The sequence below is a fragment of the Trachurus trachurus genome, assembly GCF_905171665.1.
Source record: "Trachurus trachurus genome assembly, chromosome: 2".
Lineage (NCBI taxonomy): Eukaryota > Metazoa > Chordata > Actinopteri > Carangiformes > Carangidae > Trachurus > Trachurus trachurus.
In genome coordinates this window covers 709,653-731,719 of record NC_139914.1, presented here as the reverse complement: position 1 = coordinate 731,719, position 22,067 = coordinate 709,653, and the positions used below count along the sequence as shown (strand labels likewise).

General features: G+C 43.7%; 3 protein-coding genes and 1 long non-coding RNA gene across 7 annotated transcripts in view; 1 reads left to right on the top strand and 3 right to left on the bottom strand.

Moving 5' to 3' along the window:
• The window catches only part of agap1 (ArfGAP with GTPase domain, ankyrin repeat and PH domain 1), a 130,172-nt gene extending 123,015 nt beyond the window's left edge, over positions 1 to 7,157 (top strand). For all 3 annotated transcript variants that reach the window (XM_083991412.1, XM_083991411.1, XM_083991410.1), the window contains exons 17-18: positions 2,352 to 2,607; positions 3,280 to 7,157. In XM_083991412.1, coding sequence (XP_083847538.1) covers positions 2,352 to 2,607; positions 3,280 to 3,492 — 469 coding nt within the window. In that variant the 3' untranslated portion in view covers positions 3,493 to 7,157. The remainder of the gene's footprint in view (positions 1 to 2,351; positions 2,608 to 3,279) is intronic.
• Positions 1 to 22,067, bottom strand: part of LOC311001087 — a 441,127-nt gene that overhangs the window by 220,380 nt on the left and 198,680 nt on the right. The gene's annotated exons all lie outside the window — the stretch shown is intronic.
• Positions 1 to 22,067, bottom strand: part of LOC311000978 (polymeric immunoglobulin receptor-like) — a 98,362-nt gene that overhangs the window by 19,386 nt on the left and 56,909 nt on the right. The gene's annotated exons all lie outside the window — the stretch shown is intronic.
• On the bottom strand, positions 9,908 to 12,941 carry gbx2 (gastrulation brain homeobox 2; the record flags this gene model as incomplete). The annotated part of the gene is made up of 2 exons (XM_083991744.1): positions 9,908 to 10,434; positions 12,440 to 12,941. The coding sequence occupies 2 exons, from the start codon at positions 12,939 to 12,941 to the stop codon at positions 9,908 to 9,910; spliced, it is 1,029 nt and encodes a 342-aa protein (XP_083847870.1).

The following is a 22,067-nucleotide window of genomic DNA, read 5'->3' as shown; positions in this document are numbered from 1 at the left end:
CAGCACGAGGCAAAACAATACATGTGACAATATGTTGTCATGGCGATGTGGTATTGTTTTACCAGCTTTCTCTGGACTTCTGTGACTAAAATGACATCTGGTTTGTTAGCGACGGCCGTCTGCCCGACTGCAGGTGAATGCAGCATCAGTGTAACGCTCCATTCCTCCTCACTGCGTTACCGCGGTGACTGTTCACAGACGCCACCTCCACCTGAGCCGACAGCTCCGGTGTCTCTGCTGAGTTTCCATGGTTACCTACCGTCACGCTGCCACTGAACGTAAAAACATGGAGACACCACATGGCAGCAGCACCGAGCTTACCCGCTCCATGGAGATATGAATGATATGAACGGCTGATTCAGAGCTGAAAGGAACACTTCACTTTGTTGATGGGGGGGGATTACTGATTAATGAAAAACAGACTTTTGAACCAAATAATCGATTTTCATGAATAGATAACAGGAGAACTTACACAATGTCCCTTTAATATAAAGTTTAGAATCAACTTTAATGTGATTTAAGAGACGATAAACCACCTGCAGAGCTTCAGACCTGGAGGAGAAATCAACCAACTCTGTTTCACTTTGGAAAATAGTTGAAAATAAGACTTTATTGACTGGAATAAAAACAGTTCTACAGACACATTTTTTTTCCTCTACACATTAGTTATAAATAATAATCCATTTTTGTTGTTATTAAAATTTTTATTTTAAGAGAAACAGGTTTCACATGTTGCTGTTTAGTCTTATCATCCAAGAAGATAATGAAAGAAAAATAGATAAAAATAATAATAATAATTTAAAAGAAAGAGAAAAATTCACATCATTATAAAAACACAGGTTTACTTATATAATAATGTTGATGAATGGATAAATACTTCATTCACGTCTGAGGAGGAAATGTGTTTTATTTTGAAATGTTCCTTTTGAAGAAGACGTCAGCGACATAGTTGATAATATTAATAATTATTATTATTATAATTCTTTTAATCTGCTGTTTTATTGTTTTTATTTAAGGCGTTGAAGTGTAGCAGTGTGTTACTGACACACACACACACAGAGAGACAGAGTGGAGTGGTGTCAGTGGAGGCATCAACCTGTGAGAAGTCTCTGTTCTCCATTTCCTGCTCCTCCACCCCCTGGAGGAGGTGTTGTTATTTAGTTAAGGAGGAGGAGGGGGGGGGGGGGGGGGTACAGCTCAATATCCCCCCTCACCCCCCTTCACCCCCCCCCCCCCTCCTCCTCCTGTGGGCTAATCCCGGCCGCTGAATGAGCTGCTGTTGACATGAGCAGAGATTAGAGCAGGATTAGACACATCAGCACTTAATGACACTCGATTGGTGAACAATGTCAACCCCCCCTCCACCTCCTCAGCCCCCTTAACCCCCCCTTAACACCCCTTCTGTCCTCACTGTGTCTTATTTTACACTGGGGGGGGGGGCATTGACTCACTCAAATTAAGGCGAGACGCTTTCAGTCCAGAGGAAAGAAACAGTAGAAGGTTTTTATTTTACTTCATTTCCCTCCTGTTGTCCTCCTGGGTCAAGGAAGGAAGGAAGGAAGGACGAAGGGAAAGATGGGAGGAAAGAAGGAAGGGGAAAAAGGAAGGAAAGATAGAAGGAGGGAGGGAACAGATTGGGTCAAAAACGAAGGAAGGAAGGACGGACGAAGGGAAAGATGGAAGGAAAGAAGGACAAAGGGAAAAAGGAAGGAAAGATAGAAGGAGAGAGGGAACAGATTGGGTCAAAAAGGAAGGAAGAAATAAGGAAGGAAGGGAAAGGGATTGTGGAAAGAAGGAAGGGAAAAGGGAAGGAAAGAAAGATGGGGGGAGGGAACAGATTTGTTTAAGGAAGGAAGAAAGAAGGAAGGGAGGGAACAAGGAAGGAAAGAAAGATGTAGGAAGAGAACAGATTTGTTCAAGGAAGGAAGAAGAAGGAAGGGAAGGAAAGGAAAGAAAGATGGAGGGATAGGGAACAGATTAGGTCAATTGGATCAAAAGAGGAAGAAGAAGTAAGGACGAAGGGAAGGAAGGAAAGAAGGAAGGATTTAAACATACAATTTGACAAAACTTGTAATACAAAAAATATTTGTCTTCATGTGAGTGATAAACTTGTGAAGTTTCATGGTAAAATCTGTTAGTTTAATTTTTTTTTTTTATATTTTCACCAAATTAAAGTTAATTCTAAACTTACTAAAAGTCTTTTATTCTGAAAATCTTTCTCAAGTTTAACAGACTTTGAGTTTGTTGGCTCCTCTAGGTCAGGTAGTTTTACTTTGAAGGGCTGTCTGACCTGTGACTTCCTGTAGTTTTACTTTGAAGGCCTGTCTGACCTGTGACTTCCTGTCCCGTAGGGAGGAGCGGGAGCGTTGGATCCGGGCGAAGTACGAGCAGCGTCTGTTCGTGGCGTCGTTGCCGTGCACGGAGCTGTCGCTGGGGCAGCAGTTGCTACGGGCGACGGCGGAGGAGGACCTGCGCTCCGTGGTGCTGCTGCTCGCCCACGGCAACCGGCAGCAGGTCAACGAGACGTGTGGCGACGGCGACGGACGCAACGCGCTGCACCTAGCTAGCCGCAAGGGCAACGTGGTCGTCACACAGCTGCTCATCTGGGTCAGTGGAGACAACCACTACTCTTCATCTTCTCCTTCTCTTCCTCCTCCTCCTCTTCATCGTCTCCTTTTCTTCCTCTTCTCCTTTTCTTCCTCTTCTCCTTTTCTTCCTCTTCTTCTTCTTCATCTTCTTCCTCTTCTTTCTCCTCCTCTTCTTCATCTTCTCCTTTTCTTCTTCTGCTTCTTCTTCCTCAACCTCTTCCTCCTCCTCTTCCTCTTCTTTCTCCTCCTCCTCTTATTCTTCCTCCTCTTCATCTTTTTCTTTCTCTTCTTCCTCCTCCTCCTCCTCTTCCTCTTCATAGTCTTTCTCTTCCTCCTCTTCCTCTTCCCTTCCTCTTCTTTCTCCTCCTCATCTTCTTCATCTTCTCCTTTTCTTCCTCTCCTTCCTCCTCTTCTTCATATTCATCTTCTTTCTCCTCTTCTTTCTCCTCCTCCTCTTCTTCATCTTCTCCTTTTCTTCTTCTTCTTCCTCCTCCTCTTCTTTGTCTTCTGCTTCTTCTTCCTCCGCCTTTTCTTCGTGGTGCATTCACTTGCAGTCTAGAAAAGCAGATTTTCCAGACCTTTATTTTGTAGTAACAGGTAAAGAAGATGTTGAAGTAGAGATAAGTGACATCACAGCTGATCAATCGATCAATAAACGACTGGTTTCCTCTCTCTCTCTCTGTCTCTGCAGTACGGCGTGGACCTGATGGCGAGGGACGCCCACGGCAACAGCGCGATGGCGTACGCGCGTCAGGCCAACAGCCAGGAGTGCGTGGACACGTTGGCGCAGTACGGCTGTCCCGACGAGCGCTTCCCGCTCATGGCCACGCCCAACCTGTCGCGCCGCAACACCAACCGCAACAACAGCTGCAGCAGCGGCGCCGGCAGCACCGCGCTCATCTGACCACCACGCACGGCCGCCGCCGTCGCCATGGCCACCGCCGCCGCCGTGGTTTGGGAGAACCCTGACACTTTGTCGTCTTGTTTTTTTTTTGGGAACCACTACCTGTTGTGACTCTGAAGCCCCGCCCACCTCACCTGACCACCGCCGCCGCTCGTTAAGACTGATTAAAACTGACCACGGGTGGTGAAACCCAAAGCATGCTGGGAAATATGGTCCACAATCACCGGAGCTTTTTTTTACGGCAGCCAATCAGGGCACTCGACTCGACTCGACTCGACGGACATCGTACCTCATCACGCTCTCACTAACACTAACATGGCCAGTTCCTGCTCTGACTCATCAACCCGTCAACCAATCAGAGTCCTCCGTCCGTTTCCCGCCAAAACATATCTTCTACTTCTTCTTCTTAATGTGAAAATATCTCAATGTAAAATAATAATAATAATAAAAATAAAAAAACAGATCTCAGATCAGTCGTTAGCGGTAAAACAGAAGTGTGATAGTTCGCATGTCCTAGACTCTTTTCTTTCTTTTCCTTCTATTGTTAATTTAAAAAGGCATTTCCTGGGTTGTGTATATGTGGATGTGCATTGCTGGACCAATGGTTTCAACCGTCACCTTGTTGTTGTTGTAGTTGTTGTATTTGTCATTGTTCTCTATCAGGTGTATAAAGTCGTTCATGTACAGAAGCTCTGTCCAGGCTCAGGGAGCGGAGACGGTCCATCTTCACATCTGGATCACTAACAGAGTTTTATTGAAGGTTCAAATATCAAACACACACATCAAAGACTGAAATCTGAATATTTTCTTTTATTTTACACATTGATCCTCGACCTCAGAGCAGCTCCTCCGTCCTCTCTGACTCCACTGAACTGAGAACAGTTTGAATCCAGCGTTTGCTTCAAAGTTTCCCTGCAGAGAATCAAACCAATCGAATCGAATCGATCACACGGAGCAACAACGGGAAAAAAAAAAGGGAATCAATGTATCGATCGATCGATCGATCGATGGATCAATCGGCTTCTTGTCGAGTTCAGTTGTTTGATCTGTGACTTTATTTAATGGACAAACTGTAAAACTCACGAGCCGAGATCGTCGAGTGTAACAAAGATGTATGTGTCATGATGAGGTCATCACCCTCAGCTCGCCATCTGTCTCGTCCAATCAGACGTCGGTCTGCCTGATCTGCTCAGCGATTCACTAAGAAGGGCTTCTTCTTTTTCTTGTAAATAACTTTCCTCTTTCTCTCTATGTCGACGATGAGGTTGTGTACATTAGAGATGAACTTCCTGTGCGCTGGTTGCCGTGGCGAGGAGGCGTCACGTGACGTTGTCTGAATGTTGTCGGAGGTTTACGGGTCCGAGACGTTCCACAGGAAGTTTGAGTTTCACTGTAAAAACACGCCGGGGCTGCGTTCCAGATCGGAGTCCCAACGTTCAACATCGTCGTCCTCTTAAGTTTTGTAAATAATAGTGAAAGTTTGGATTGAGCCTGAACTCGGATGTCCGTCACTAGGCGGTCGCCATGGCAACGGGAAGTTTAAAAGGAAGGGCCGAGGAGGTTGGGAGAAAAAAGAAAAAAAAACAGTGGTTTATTAGTAGCGAATGTTGTGAGTTCATTGAACGTCTCAGCTCAGATTTGACTGAAAAGAGTCGACGGATGATGATGATGATGATGATGATGATGATGATGATGATGATGATGATGATGAAGATCTCAGCCCGACCGTATGGAAGCAATATTCACAAACTCATCGCTCACTGTCGTCCATTAAACCACCGACACTCACTTCCTGTTAGTGGAGACGTAGGAAGTAGAAACAGAATAACGTGAACACTAACGTTTCCTCTTTACGCCCACTTTTTGGTTTTTACACTTTGCGCCTTTTTGTCTTTAATTCACCGACCCTGTTCTACACATGCCACGCCCCCGTTTCCCCGACCAGTCGTCTTAAATTAAAGATGGCGTTGAATCCCCCGTTAATCCTCAACCGACGGGTTGAACGTTTCTCTTTTGTGTTTTTATTTTGTGTTTTTTTTATTTTTTATATTTGACTCGTCCCACGTCCGTCCAGAGTCCAGAGGCGGGACGAGGATGGAGGACGAGGGCAAAGACGTTCTTTTTAAAAAAATAAATAAATGTATGACAGAAATGCACTAAATCTGATTCAGTCTGCCTCGTCCCCAGTTCTTGTCACTACAGCTTCTTATCCTATTATTTTGGCGGTTTTTCTACGCGGCAGCAGCTTCAGGCAGTTTCCTCTAAAGCAGAGAACGTTCGCTAACCTCTGGTCGTAAATTATTGTTGGCACCAAAATGACGTCACGGGATTTCAAGCTGTCGACTTGTAAAAGCTTAAAACTACTAACTGGCACAGAAATAATCAGCCAGTGGAATAATAACGCTAACCGTCACTGTGGCTAGCTGTGAGCATGCTAGCATGGCATCGTAGCTTTAGCTTGCAAGCTAACAGGTTCCACTTTATGAGTCAAATGAAAAGCTGGAAAATATTTAGAATTACAAACAGAAGTAAACCTACAGCTCCAGCTAGCAGACTGTTAGCTCAACTCAGCTAACACTATAACTTAAAGAGCAGGAACTGCTGAGTCGTCTGCTATCGAAGCTAACGAGCGCTAGCTGAGTTTAAATTGAAATGTTTTCCCTCAGGTCGTTGTTTTTCCAGACACAGGTCGTTAAAATGTTTCTGGACGAGACTGGAAACATGTGACGCGTCTGCAGCTGAAGCTACATCATCATCTGAGCTAATGTTGCTATCAACAGAACGAATCCAAACTTAACGTTGATCAATAAAACGGCTGAACAACGTCCTGCTCCAGTTAGCTGTGACTCTGAACCCGCTAGCGTCTGTTAGCTAGACTAAAGCGTGGTGCGGTGTATTTCCTAGCGCCTGTTAGCTAGACTAAAGCGTGGTGCGGTATATTTCCTAGCGCCTGTTAGCTAGACTAAAGCATGGTGTGGTGTATTTCCTAGCGCCTGTTAGCTAGACTAAAGCGTGGTGCGGTGTATTTCCTAGCGCCTGTTAGCTAGACTAAAGCGTGGTGCGGTGTATTTCCTAGCGCCTGTTAGCTAGACTAAAGCGTGGTGCGGTAGGCTATATTTCCTAGCGCCTGTTAGCTCAGCTATGACGTTGGATCAGAGCGACTGAAGCTTCCTGCCGGCGAGTAGCTAACTCCTGGTCTCTGCTGCGTGTGCGCTAACGTCCTCCCCTGTACATAGACTTTAATCAACAAAACAAAGAGAAAAAAAGAGAGAAAACGAGTCCGTATGGTCAACGTTTTGGTTTGTCTGGTTGTGTTACCTCATGTAGCCTTTTCCCCTCTAAGCCCCGCCCACCAGATTATTTATGAACCCACATAGCGAGGAAGACCCCGCCCACTACCACCTACGATTTTGTATATTTTCCTCTTCGTCTTCTTCTCCTTCTTCTTCAGTCCATCCACGTTCTATTATCGTCTTGATTTATCATCCAGACACATATTGTCCTCATTGTTCTTCTAAATATTATTATTATTATTATTATAATTATGACTTTTGTTGGCTGTACAGTACCGTTGTTGGAAAATTTTACCTAATACAGAGTCTTCTACTGTAACGTGTGTCTCTTTTCAATAAAGACAAGAATAATGCTTCTTAATATAAAAACAAGATGTCTGTGTTTTGTCTTCCATCGTCTCAGGTAAAAAGAGTTTAATTCATGCAGATCGTCGGCGTCGTCGCTCTCAGAGGAACTGTTACTGTTGTGTTGTGGTGGTAATTCTTTATTATTTGGTTGTTTTTGGCCTGGTTTGGGCTCGGTTAGATTAATCAGCAGGAGTTCATCTGGAGCTCAGGCAGGTTGCTGTTAATTTAGGAAGGCAGCGTGTTGAGAAGAGAACAGCCTCGGCCTCGGCTGATCCCCCCGGGCCTCATTTATCAGCCGACCGTGACGGCCCGGCTTGATTACAATTTGCAAAGAAATTCATTTAGAGCCGCTCAGAGATTCACAGCTTCACCTCCACTGGTCTGGAGCGGCGGCGTCTCCACGGCGACTTGACTCCAGCCACAGAAAATATGAAAAATTATGAAAATGAAAATAATAGCCTACACAAGTCTGGTTTTAATTCAAGGCCTCAAAATAACACAGAGGCAGGAAAATACATTAATTCTAAATATTTATTCTAATATTTATCCTGGTTTTTAATCTGCAGCAGCTCAGATTCATCACCACTACATTTCCCACAATTCATCAGGATTAAAAATGTTCAGATTTAAATGTTATTGCTCATTATTTATTAATCAGCGAGCTGCTGTGGGCCTGAAATAAAGTTTATTTATATTATTTGAAGCGGCTGAGGACCAATGGGACCAGTAAAGCATGAAAACACCGGAAACATTAAGGTTTAATTATTTAATGAGCAGGAATCAACAGGAATTAAAGAAAATGACCGTTTTTAAAATTTCATGTGACTCAACTCAGGTGAAAAGATGTTTTTTCTTTTTCGTTTTTTTAAAAATTGAGTGATAAATCTAAAAATGTATCACCATGACAACGGGGGAGATGCTGCAGTAATTGACTGCTCTTTTCTTTCTACAATATTGATTTATATTTATGATTGTGAGGCCTTCACGTCTCGTTTTAATCAAACAAAATCTAACTGAATCGGGTTTAACATGCCTGACTGTCAAACTATTTTTTTTGTGAAACCTTTAAAAAAACTGTCGTTGGACAAGGGAACTTATTAAAATATTTGATGAAGCAGGTCTTCAATATAGAAATAAACTATCCTGTAATGTTAGACAAATTAAACATTAAAAACAGAATTCGGAAATAATTTGTTTTATTTTATTTAGATCAATAATTAATCTTCAAAATACTGAGTGATGTTTTTTTTTTTTAATAATTAACTTTACAAAATGTTTTTAATGTCTAAAATAAAAACGAGATTTTGACGACCTGCTGCCATGCCAACGGGCCGTACGTCGTGTGTCGTAAAAAACAGAAAGTTTACGGCAGGAGGAGACCTCGTGTTTGTCGCTTCAGTTGAACGGGTCAATCAAACAGAGACGTCGCTCAGGTGAGTTTCTCCTTCTTTTATACATTAACCCGTGGAACAGTTCATATTATTATGGGGTTGTTTGGCTGACGTGACGTCACGGGGGACAGTGCAGGTATAAACTCCACTTTGACACTTGTCTCTTTTGTTTATTGGTTTAAAATCCAACGCATCCTCACCATGACCTCTCCTCGTGTTTCAGTCTGAAGGAGCTGCACCTGAACGCACCACGGTAGGAAACGTCATTATGACCGTTATTTACCACATGACGTCATTATTTCATCCTAATTAATAATAATAATTAGCCAAATTTCTGTAATTAAAGATCAAAACAAACTGATTCACATGAATGTGTGAATAAGATCCAACTTCCTCTGAGGTTTAAAATAGGCTAATTAAAAAAAACACACATGTAATGACAAATTAAATCACATAAATTGTTTCTAAAGGTAATTTAATATTTAGTGTAATTATATTTTATAATGTTTTAAATTAATTCAGATTTTTTTCTTCAGTTCTTTAATCGGACTGAAACATCTGTGGCCTTTAAAACTCGGGCCTTCAAAATAAAACCAAAGAAAAAAAAAAGCGGCTCTTATTTTGTGAGCAACATCTGGCCGTGTGCATTCCAGATGTGTGTGTGTGTGTGTGTGTGTGTGTGTGTGTGTGTGTGTGTGTGTGTGTGTGTGTGTTTTATTGTGAAGGTCCAGAATGAAGCAGGTGTGTGTCCGGAGTCTTTAATCAACCAGTCAGTTACACTTTGATAGAAATAAATTAGCAGCGTCACAAACACCATCAACAACACGTCCTCTTGGTCCCGTGTCCCGTTATTTACATGTGTGGGAGGAGCAGGTCAACGTGTTGCCACGGCAACGGTCTCTCTCTCTTTTTTTTTTTTTTTGGACGCTCAGTTTTTGGTGTCGCTCCTCCAGAAGATCAACCCGTCCAGTCCTGAACCCCGTAGATTCATTCCACCTTAAAAACACTGTCCGACTCCTTTAAGGTGGAAAATTCTCAGTGACATGAAATAAAAAACAATATGAATATGAATAAATGTAGAAATTTGATTTAACTTTTATCAAATTAATTAGATTTTTAATCTGGAAAATGTTTTTTTTTTCTAATGTGAAGGAATTCAATGAGTCATAATTAAAATAAATGTAATAAACAGATAAATGACGTCACATCAGGTCTCTAAAAACATGAAGGAGTGAATTTGATGCAATTTAATGTGAGTGTGTGTTTGTTTCATGTGGTTGAAAAGATAAAAGCTTCAACAGGGGATTCAGTCTCAGGTCTGGACTCCTCTTCTCCTCCTGCTCCTCCTCCTCCTCCTCCTCCTCCTCCTCCTGCTCCTCCTCCTCATGGTCTGGCCTGCTCCATCTGCTGGTGCTGACTCCGGATGGCGAAGCGGCTGACGTGCACCGGGATGGGAACCACGATCTTGGGGTTCCGTGACGGCTCTCCGGACTTGTTGTTGACGTTCCCGGCCTTGACGCGTTTCCACTTGGCGCGGCGGTTCTGGAACCAGATCTTGACCTGCACCTCGCTCAGCTTCAGCGCGTGGGCGATCTGGGAGCGCTCGGTGAGGGACAGGTACTTCTTACAGTGGAACTCCTTCTCCAGCTCCAGCAGCTGCTCGCTGGTGAACGCCGTCCGCCGCCGCCGGTTCTTCCCTCCTCCGGATCCTCCTCCGCCGGAACCACCACCGGAACCGGACACAGAACCGGAACCGGATCCGTGGTGCGTTCCGTCCTCTCCGTCCTCCTTGTGGCACATGGAGGTGAGGTTGTCGTCGGAGCTGTAGTCCAGGTCGCTGTCCATGGAGAAGCTCTCGTCCTTCCGGCCGCAGTCGTCCTCCTTCGGGTCGTCTTTACTCAGAACTCGGCCTGTGGAGCGGAGCAATAAAGTTTTATTCAAACTCTATACAGGTGAATAGGGTAAAAAAAAATGTAACTAACAGATTTCACCATCAGACTTCCCAAGTTTATCACTCACATTAAGACAAATATTTTTGTATTACAAGTTTTGTTAAATGTTATGTTTAAATATGTAAATGAGGCAATATCTACTTAAAATGCACTAATTTGCATATATTTCCAGAACAGAAATGTGAACAATGGATAAAGCTACTTTGTTTTATCTTGTTGACACATTAGAGTCTTTAGTTTTTACAGAGGAGGATTGTAGATATCTCTTTTTATCACTCTGTAAATGAGAAAATACTGTCACCAGCCCTAAAACATCTAATGTCTCCATGTTTTTAGTAATAAAATGTTGTATAAATGAGGCTGTGAATGATATATCAACAATCCCCTCTGTAAAAACCTTCAGAATATAGAAAGGGATCAAAGTGGAAGGTTTGGTGTCTGGAAGTGCTGCTGAAGTGGAGATTTCTAGCTCAGAGTCGGAGTCTGAAAAACTATGAAAAAAAAATATGCGTTAATTTCCAGAACAGACATCTGAACAATAGATAAAGCCGCTTTCTAAATTCTTGTTTTATTTAGTTGACATATTAGAGTCAGAGGTTTTCACTGAGGGGATTTTGGATGTTATCTCTTTTTATCACTAAACTTCTGTCACCAGCCCTAAAGCCCATAGAGCCGATAGAAATGTAGTGTTTTTGCAGCAAAAACAAGTGGCCAGGAAGGGGTTAAACATGTGGAAACCCATGTCTTTAGTGGTTTCCATGTTTAGTCCAGACCCAGGCCGATATGTATATGAAAAAATATTTAGGGAGTAACTGATGTCTAAATTGTGTCCAGGGGTCATGGAAGTGGAAGGATGAAATGTTCATTATGATGCGTTTAAATGGAAACGGTTTTATTTTGAAAGGCTGTGACATCTGTGGGGGTGAGCTGGGGGTGAGGAGGTGCGTGGGGGAGGGGAGAGAGGGGGAGGGGGGGTCGCCCTGTCCCGTGTCCATGTCCATCATCAGATCAGTGTTTGGATCAGAGCGGAAAACACACGCGGCTCCGCGGGGACTTTTATTTTTCACGCGTAATTACGCACGGCGGCTCCGCGCGGCCTCGGCCTGTTTGGAGGCTCCGTGCTGTCAGAATCCATCATAAATAATCACATAATGATAAATAAAAGAAAAAGAAAGAAAAAGAACGAGGGGTCTGTTTGACATGAGGGAGAGAAAACCAGACTGAGCCAATAAAAGGAACTCTTCTCCCCTCGCGGCCTGCGGCGGTTCACACCGGAGGAATTCACCAGCTCCATTTGTCTCTCAACTTTCTACACAAGACAAAAAATAATAAAATAAAAACTCCAGCCGCGCTTGAGGAAATTAGGAAGTAGGCTATTATTAAAACCAAAAAGCAGGATGTTATCTCCTGTATCCGGATCTATCTGTTGTTTGTTTTATTTTATGTTAAATTGTGTTTTTCTTAACTTGTGTTTCTTTTATGCGCTCGTCTAAGAAAAATGTCCACAGTTTTTGCAGGAGACAATAAAGCTTTTCTGATTCCGATTAATGTTTTAATTTCTATAAATCCACAGAAATATAATTAATTCTTTAAATGAAACTTATTTATAAAGAGTCAAATTGCGGCTTTTTTTTTTTCTTCTTCTGGACAAACCGTGAATATTTTCAGATAAATGAAACTGGGATGTTCCGGGTCCGTGAACGCCTCTCCGCTCTGACATTTGCACAATAAAGTTTAAACCGGTTTTTGCTCAGAAACACGAAGAGATGTTTTATACTCACTATATTTTGCAATTTCTGCCCTTTGAGAGACAGAATGTGTCTGTAACAGTTAACTCTTAATAATGACTACCTGTTCTTGTATGGAGGTATGTACCAAGCCTTGGGAAGTTCAATAAAAACTTGAATTCAAAAAAAGAAACACGAAGAGTTGAAGTGATCCAGAGTGTCTGTGAGCTTCCTACCTGTGGAAGTCTGCAGCGACGTGTCCGTGTCGTGGAAGCCGAGCAGCGCCGCCTCCTTCCCGGGCTGCAGGAAGCTGCTCTTCCCGGTCTCTTCCTGCTCCTGCAGCCGCAGCTCCTGCGCCTTGTCGAAGAACTTCCTGGCGGCTTCGTGCTGCTGCTGCTGCGCCGCCATCAGCGTGGAGGTGAGCGCCATGCCCTGCGCCGCCAGGCCGGAGCAGAAGCCGCTCTGCAGGCTCTGCAGGCCGGCCAGCGGGGGGGGCAGAGCTGGCTGATGGGGAGCATGAGGAGGAGGAGGAGGTGGAGGAGGAGGCTGCAGCACCACAGACCGGTACGGCATGAACATGGGGTATCCGGTGTAGACGAAGTGTCCCTGGCTGGGCTGCGGCGGCTGCAGCAGGCTCTGCCCCCCCCCGATCAGAGAGTCGATGCTGAAGGCGCTGGTGGCGCTGCCGACCGGCCGATGCATCACCATGAAGGACGGAGAGCTGAACGCTGCGCTCATCACCGGAGAGGAGGAGAGGAGAGGAGGACCCGGAGCTCAGAGCGGAGATAATCCCATCAGACCGATCCAAAACCATTCCATTGGAGCGGAGGAACGGGAATTCTACTTCTCCTCCTTCTTTTTCCTCTTTTTCTTGTCCTTGCACTTTAGAAAAACTGGAAAAACGTACCTTATTTAAATTAAAAAAAAAAAAATTAAAATCTCTTCTCCTCCTTCTTTTTCCTCTTCTTCTCCTTCTTGCACTTTAGAAAAACAGGAAAACGTACCTTATTTAAAATTTTAAAAAATCAAAATCTCTTCTCCGACTTCTTTTTCCTCTTCTTCTTGTACTTGCACTTTGGAAAAAACTGGAAAACCTTTACCTTATTTAAATTAAAAAATCAAAATCTTCTCCTTTAAGTTTCCCAGCAGGTTTCCACTCCGTCTCTCTGCGTCCTGCTCCACTTCAACTTGACCGGAGCAACGGACACTTCTCCTTCACTCAACGCGCTCTAACTGACACACACACGGACACACACACACGGAGAGAGAGAGAGGAGGTGTGTGTGTGATAGAGAGAGTAAGAGCGAGAGTGTGTGTTTCCAGCTCAGCGCGCCTCCTGCCTGTCTGAGATGTTTTGGATTTAAATTGCGCTCCCCTCGGTTTAATTGCGCTGCCTCCGCCGACAGAGCTCCGCCCACGTCACGGCGCGCCGGCCTCTGATTGGCCCAAAGGGGCGATGACGCGTCGTGAGGACGAGGTCGCCTCTGGTCGAACTGGATGAACGCCAATTACACAAATTGGGACCACGGGCCATTTAGGAAGAAGGAGAAAACACATCATCGTAAATAATAAGCTGAATAATATATCCAGTAAATAATCGCTGTTTGACCTCCGTGTGTGTGTGTGTGTGTGTGTGTGTTGATCTACTTTCTCTTCATACTCGTGACATTTCGTTTATTCCACATTAAACTCTTCAGCAGGGCCGGATCCGGCTCCTGGGGGGCCGGGGGGCCTCCACCCCAAATGCTCCGCAGATCAAACAGATTGACAGGAAACTAATTGGAAACACATGTTTGAGCATTGATGATGAAACAGGAAGTTAAAATCAAATCTCCAGTGATGTCACGGCGTCCTCGACCAATAGGAGGCAGCGAATGCAACGTCTCCTGCTGCCGGGACGACGATGCGCCGTACGATCGCGACGTGGCGATTCAGAAAAAAACTTTATAGACAGAGACAAGTTTCAAAAAAAGTCTGTTCAAGTGTTAGAGGATTGATTATGAGTGATTGATTTATTAGAAGTGAGGAGGAGGTGATATAAATGAACTGTTTCTATGGTGACGGACCGTCACATCTGAATCTAAACCCGTTGTTATAGTTTTAATGTTCATTAGTTTTTATTTTTATTTAGTTTAGTTTCATCTCTTCAGCATTGTTTCAATTTATTCAGCTCATTCAGCTTCCAGCTTTCAGCATTCACCGTATTTCCTTCAGGAAATGCATTCTCGAGTTTTATTTAGCTAGCTTTTCAGTTAGATTTTTTTAAATTTCAGTTTAGTTTTAGAATATGTTTTATTTAGTTTTTATTTAGTCTTAGTCTTAGTTGTAGTTGTTCAGGTTTTAGGAGAAAGCCTCTGTCGGACCTCTGAAGATGAACTTGTTCCCTTTTAGTTGCATCCATCCCATAATGTTCCCATCAGTCCTCATCAGGTTCCATTCACTCTTATTTAGCTGTGGGTCGTACTCCCAAGTCGTCCATATTGAGCTGTGGCGTTTTCTTCCTGCAGCTTTAGACATCGACAAGAAAACTACAATAAGCTGCTGTTATCTGATGAAACTTTACTTTACTGCAGTTTAGCATCGGTCATTGTAGTTTTATTTCAGTTTACTAGATTATTTCTACCACTAGTCGATGTTAGTTGATGTGTCCTGATGATGAATCCTTTAACGCTCGTCGCAGCATCTCACACCGCTGACCTTAGACCCCTACACACACACACATACACACACACACACACATACACACTCCCCCTCCCCTCCCTGGCTGAGTCAAGGGCATGCATGGCCCCCCTCACCCCCCTCCCCCCACCTCAGGGTCACTGGGACACGATCTCATTAAAGGCGGCCTGATCTGCAACTGCAATGCAGACATTAAATAGCAGTATTTTTCAATTAGCGCTGACAAATTCAATCAAAATTCCATAGATTAGGATGAAATGAGGCATGGGTCATTTACAAGGGCTTTAATTGCACGGCCATTAGACAAATAGTACAGCAGTCTCTGTCTCATTATCAATCATGCGGGGGCATCAATAGTAAAAGGTTGTAAGGCAGAGGAGTGTGAGTGTGTGTGTGTGTGTCCGTGCACGCCGCGGCGCTGCCACCACCGCAGAGCAGCTAATAAATACCCTCTTTTGTACTTATAAATTATCCAGTTTAATTAACAACATGGATTATGATTGGACTATGATTTAATTAAACCTTTCCTGCACGCACGCCGAGCACCGCGCTCATCCATTATGATGGGGCCGAGGGGGGAGGAGGGAGGAGGGGGGGGGGGGGGGGGTGAAGGTGTAGTGGAGGTGGAGGAGGAGGGGGGATGAGGGGGGGGGCAGCTGGAAGTGCAGCAGGGCTGTAATAGGAGCTGTTTACCTGCTGCTGCCGTCACATCGTCGTCTGCAGGAATGAACTCACTCTGCTCCTAGAAACAGAATCACTGCCCTGGATCTACTTCAGTACATATCCAGAGGATTTGTACTTTACTTGAGTATTAGATTTCTCTGGTACTTATTACTCTTACTTGAATACATTCCCAAGACAAATATTTGTACTTTTACTGGAGTTAATTAGTAGGAAGTCTGAAAAGTACTGGTTACTTTCAGGTCTTTTTCTAAAATCCTATTGGACACAAGCTGTGTTTGTCAGAGAAGGAAACCCTAACCCCTAAAAGCAGCACATCAGTGCAGCTGCTTTCAAAGAGTTCATTCTCACTAACAAGAGTTAAAAGCTCCTTACATTCATTTACAAACAATTAGAGTCATTCATTGATGTGAAGAATAAGACATTTACTCTGACTCTGACTTTTACTTAAAGCCAGAAGTAAGGTGGTTTTGTCTAACTTCTTGTCAGCAGATGGAGTTAGCAGTCCCCGCCCTCGTCCCTACGTCACCACATTCACGCGCATCCCTTGGCTGCACACACAGAGAGGACCGCCCCTTTATGCCGTTCTCTCTCCTCATTGGATAAAGGTTGTAGGATACAAGGAACGTTTTCTCCTCGGCTTACAGCAGAGCAGAGTGACTGACAGACCCGTGTTTCAGACCAAACACTCTATAGAAGTGATTGCTGTCGGAAGATAGAACTATTTAAGACTTATATTAACACAAACATTCTGCTACTTCTGCTTTAAAGTAAATTTAAACACATGTGCTTTTGGATACTGAAGTACCTTTAAAAGCAAGTACTTTTTTACTCTTACTGGAGTAACATGTGGACTGAGCTACAGTTGTAACAGAGTAAATTTTGACCAGTAGTATTTGTACTCTTACTGGGGTGGAGTACTCTGTCCATCTCTGGAACCAGTAAACCAAAACTCATCAACTGGGTTAAGGAAATATCCACAACTTTACCTATGGAGAAGATAACTACATTATAAAAGGAAAACTACCACAATTTCAAAACATCTGGGGTCATTTTATGGAATATATGGAGAGTGTGGAATGTGGGGAATGAAGCTGACGAGGCGTAGTTGTCGGTAGTCCTTTGCAGTGATCCAAAATAATTCTATTCTTTTGATATTTGATTTCTTTATTCTGTGTGAACTGTACATCTACATTTGTATTTTTGATCCACGGACAATAGTGAAAAACCTGGGCTAACCTGGGCGCTTAATAAGGCAGAGAAACCTTTATTGTTCAGGTTGTTGTTGTTTTTTTTGTTGTTTTTTTATACTTACACGTTCACCTAAGTGTTGCTCTATGTTCTCTCATAAACACCTGACTTGCAAGGAAGGACAATTTAAATGCTGGACAATTGAGTTATCTCTGACGACTTCCTTGATGTGAAAGCTTCTTATTTCTGTATATTTATGTATTTTGGAAACATTGTGAAAATTAACTAAAGATAATGTTGGGAAAAAAACTCACTCTGCCACGCTGGTGAAAAAAAAGATTAAAAATAAATAAATACATAAAAAAAGGGGGAGGAGTGCGTTCAGACCTAAAGCTAAATGGCACAATCTCAGAGAGTTGCTGATGTAACCGTGGCTGCTGTAAAGTGGAGGGGAGGCAATTACCAACCAAACGTTGAGGGCCGAGTGGGGTGGGGTGGGGTGGGGTGGGGGAACAGATGCATGCAGGGTGGAGGAGGGGGGGTGGGGGGGTGAAGGGGCCGTCGCCTCGAGCAACGCCACCGCCGCCCGACACGATTCAGTCAGAGCGCAGCAGCAGCAGCAGCAGCGTGGCGGTGTCAACCTTTTCATCAGCCTCTAAATGCCACCACACATCCAGTCACAGGGACACGACGGCACCGGGGCCGAGACGGGGGCCGGGGCCCGGGCTGGGGGGGGGGGGGGGGCAGAGGACAGAGGCCCCAGAACCCCCCAGGTCTGGTGTCTAACCCTCCTCTCCTCCATGTGCATCTGTTTCCAACGAAGCTGGTGAAAAATCATTCAGTATTTCAGTATTTCCACCTTAACTCTGTAGGATTTCCACCTGGAAATACTAAAGAGTTAAGGTAGAAATACTACAGAGTTAAGGTGGAAATACTACAGAGTTCCTCTTTAAATGAACATTACAAAACACAAAATGATTCTCAATGAAGACAAGAAGTTTCAAGACGTCGGTCGTGTCTTTAAACCTCGTTTATGCGGACTGGAAGAAACATAACATGCGACATGCGTCCAGTTTCAACTAAAATGTGGTTTGTTTGACCAGAAAAGAACAAAGAAACTCCAGTAAAAAAACATTTTCCCACCCAGGTGCATGCTGGTCCCTCACCGTAGCCATACATATAACCTCAGATGCCCCTAACGGCCCAAATGAAACTAAAACACAAATAATAAACAAGAAAAGAACTAAATTAACAGATAACAGAAATCTAATCATAATGAAATCAACTCTAAAAACCAACTAAACTAAAAACCAGCAATAAATAAATGGTTAAAATTGTCCAACTGTCTGTTAAACATCTATCTAAAACTCTTCTTTATGATCAGAATGATGCAGCATCTGTCTTTGTACTGATCCTGAGAGTCTGGAACATCTGGATATTCACATTCACATTCACATCTGGAGAGTCAAACATCCTCACTGTCTTAAAGCTGCAGTGTAACAACGCTCTGCTCTGCTCGGATCAATTAACATTTACAGCCACCATCGGATTTTTGATTATCAGAGCTGAAAGGGACTCCATTGATCGGCGGCCGAGGTCGACCCCCCCTCACCCCTCACCCCTCCCTGAGTGTGTTCTGGCAGCCAGCACGGTGAGTATTGATCAATGCACTGCAGAAAACCTCCGTCCAAACAAGTCGATTAAAGATTAAAGGGATAGTTCAACATTTTGTCAAACTGGCCCATTGCCATACTCCCTATAGTCATAGCAGCAGGTTTGTTACCTTTAATTGTCGGTGCAAGCTGTTTTTAGAACGGCGGAGCAGAGCCGTGAGTTGCTCAGAGCTACGCTACGGAGGCTCATGGGATTTCTTGGTTTCCCTCAGTTGAGAGTTGTTTTAGAGGGAAATACAACTCCAACTCACGGCTCTGCTCCGCTGTTCTAAAAACAGCTTGCACCGACAATTAAAGGTAACGAACCTACTGCTATGACTATAGGGGTTATGGCAATGAGCCAATTTGACAAAATGTCGAACTATTCCTTTAAAGGTTCACTAATGTTTACAGACGATGTTGAAGAAGAGGAGAAACTCATGATGATGATGATGAAGACGCGTCTGCTTCAGACTGAGAGAACCAGTTTGATTCTGAGGTGAGCAGCAGATTTAACGCAGTGTGTTTTTACAGTGAAACCGATCGTCTCCTCATCGTTTCTCATGAGGATCAATGAAACCAGCAGCAGCTCCCATGGCGACACATGTTAAACTCATACGTCCTGTCTGTCAGAGCTGTCGTTCTTCTGTTTTTAATCGGTCGTTGCTCAGGTTCTGGACAGGAAGCTCTGTGATCCCTTCAGAATAAAAGCCAGAGACTTAAACTTAACTTCCTGTCAGCACACAACAACAGAGGCAGAGAGCTCGTTAATTATCCCTCGTTACAAACCCACCGCTGTCATCCTCTTCTTCTTTTTACTGAAGCTCTTCATCATTCTTTAACGTCGTCGACCTGTGAATGTGAGTTATTGAACCTTCACATCCAGACAGATGAAATAAATGAAGTCTGAGACGAAGCTGCAGGTTTCTGCTCTAATTACAGTTCATGGTTCATGATGACGTCATTGATTATCAACCGTCGAAGGTTTCTTTATTCATCAGTGAACACAGAGAAATAACCGACCGCAAACTCTTCACCTCCTGCATGAGACGATGTCTAGAGCTGCAACAGTTAATAATAATGAGCAATAATTGATTATTAACTTAATCATCAACTATTCTGATAATCTAATAATCAGTTTGAGTCGTTTTTTAAAGAAAAAAAGTCAAAATTCTCTGATTCCAGCTTCTTCAATGTGAATATTTCTGGTTTCTTTGTTCCTTTATGACAATAAACTGAGTCTCTCTTTGGTTTGTGGACAAAACAAGACATATTTAAAGGAGAACTCCGGTCATTTTTGACCCCTAAATCGTTGTCCTGATGGTCACCCGGTGTTGGTTGGAGCAAAAAACGTGACTAAAATTGATGCAGGCAAACCAGAGTTACACCATGGCTACCCGGTGCTAGGGATAGCAACAACGCTAACCTATGGGGGCAATTCTTTCAACCACAACAAACACTCAGAAAACAATCAAATATCTCTGGTACATGACTGGAATCCTTAGAGACACCACTGAACTCATATAGTGTAGAGTAGAAACAGTGCAGTGGTAATGTCCATAATATCTCTGTTTATTTATTTATTGTTGTAAAGAAATCATCACAACAAGGACAAAGTGTTTGTTTCTGTGGCGGGGAGAGCAGGCTCTCTCTTTATACTGTTTCTACTCTACACTATATGAGTTCAGTGGTGTCTCTAAGGATTCCAGTCATGTACCAGAGATATCTGATTGTTTTTTACGGAAGCGCATTGCATTCACTTGATAAAATAAAATTTAGACACCTTATCTCGTAATTACGAGATCTTTTCTCGTAATTACGAGATCCTGATGTCGTGATTACGAGATCTTTTCTCGTAATTATGAGATCCTGATGTCGTAATTACGAGATCTTTTCTCGTAATTATGAGATCCTGATCTCGTAATTATGAGATACAGAAAAAGGAATGTCTATAAGTCCGTTCTTGTCTCAATCAGAATTAACTGTCCGTGGTAGTACAGTGGGTAGAGCAGTTACCTCTCACACGGGAGACTGAGGATCGAGTCCCGTGGTGGGGTTAATCATTTGCATGATGTTTTTTAATTCAGAATTAATTATTCTGAATTAAATAGTTTGGAATCAAAATATTCTCCTTCGAGTTTACATGGAAATAATAATTCAGAATTGGGGTTAACATGGAAAACACATTAAATCGCCTTTATTTAATTCTGCTTAACGTCTGGGGGTCGGGAAGCGTTCTGATTGGACAGGGGGTACACGTGTTACGTATTTACGTCTACCGGAAGAAAACAAACTCCATTCTCAGTGTGTGAAGTGAACTGAGCTGCAGCCGCTCCGCTCCTGAACGTAACAACTTAGAAGCAGAAAGTTTCTCCTCTTAACTGCCAGGATGGCCTTCCCTGGGTGGGGAAGGCGAAGCTCACTGATCGCCTCCCCCGCCTGGCCGCCCCCAGCGGCGGCGGCGGCGGCGGGCTCACACACCCTCACTGCCAGGATGGCCTTCCCCGGGTGTGAGCCCGGCCGCCGCCGCTGCTCCGGCGGTGATCCTGGCAGTGAGCTTCGCCTTCCCGTCCGGAGCAACAGCAGCAGCAGCAGCAGCGGCGGCCGGGCACCGGGGTCTGTGGAGCGGGTTCATGAAGCCTGGTTGTCCCGACATGACTCAACTCACAACACTGTAACGTTATGTTGTGTGTCTTGTAGCCGAAAAGTAGGCTACAACACACACAACATAACGTTACAGCTGCAGTGTTGTGAGTGAGTCATGTCGGGACAACATGAACCCGCTCCACAGACCCCGGCGCGGCGGCCAGGCACCGGGGTCTTTTATACAGTCTGGTGTGTATGAACGGCACAATCGGTTAACGTGGGCCGGTGTGTCCCCCGCCGGCTAATAATGTAGGCTACAGTGACCTAATATACAAAACAAGAACGATATGCCCCACCAAGGATTCGATCCTCAGTCTCCTGCATAGTTAGCAATTGCTCTAACCACTGCACCACCGTAGCATTCATTTATTGAGACAACAAGAGCGGATTTAGGCCTATAGACATTTCCTTTTTCTTTATCTCATAATTACGAGATCTTTTCTCGTAATTACGACATCAGGATCTCATAATTACGACATCAGGATCTCGTAATTACGAGAAAAGATCTCGTAATTACGAGATAAGGTGTCTAAATTTTATTTTATCAAGTGAATGCAATGCGCTTCCGTAGTTTTTTGGGTGTTTGTTGTGGTTGAAAAAATTGCCCCCATAGGTTAGCGTTGTGGCTATCGCTAGCGCCGGAGCCATGTTGTAATTTCGGTTTGCCTGCATCAATTTTAGTCGTGTTTGCTCCAACCAACACCGGGTGACCATCAGGACAACGATTTAGGGGTCAAAAATGACCGGAGTTCTCCTTTTAACATCTTATTGACCAAACAACTCATCGATTAATTGTTTAAACAATCAACAGATTAATAGATATTATAGAATATGTATTTTTGTCCATCAATCTATTCACAAATTACTTCCAATCTGTTTACAAACTGTGTTTCAACACTATAGGTCAGCAAATAATCTTCATCCTACTTTTTTCAAGTTTCTACTTTCTCTCAATTCTCTATTAGATTTAGAGATCCACACTTTTGGAATTCATTACCAATCCACTTTAAGAAAC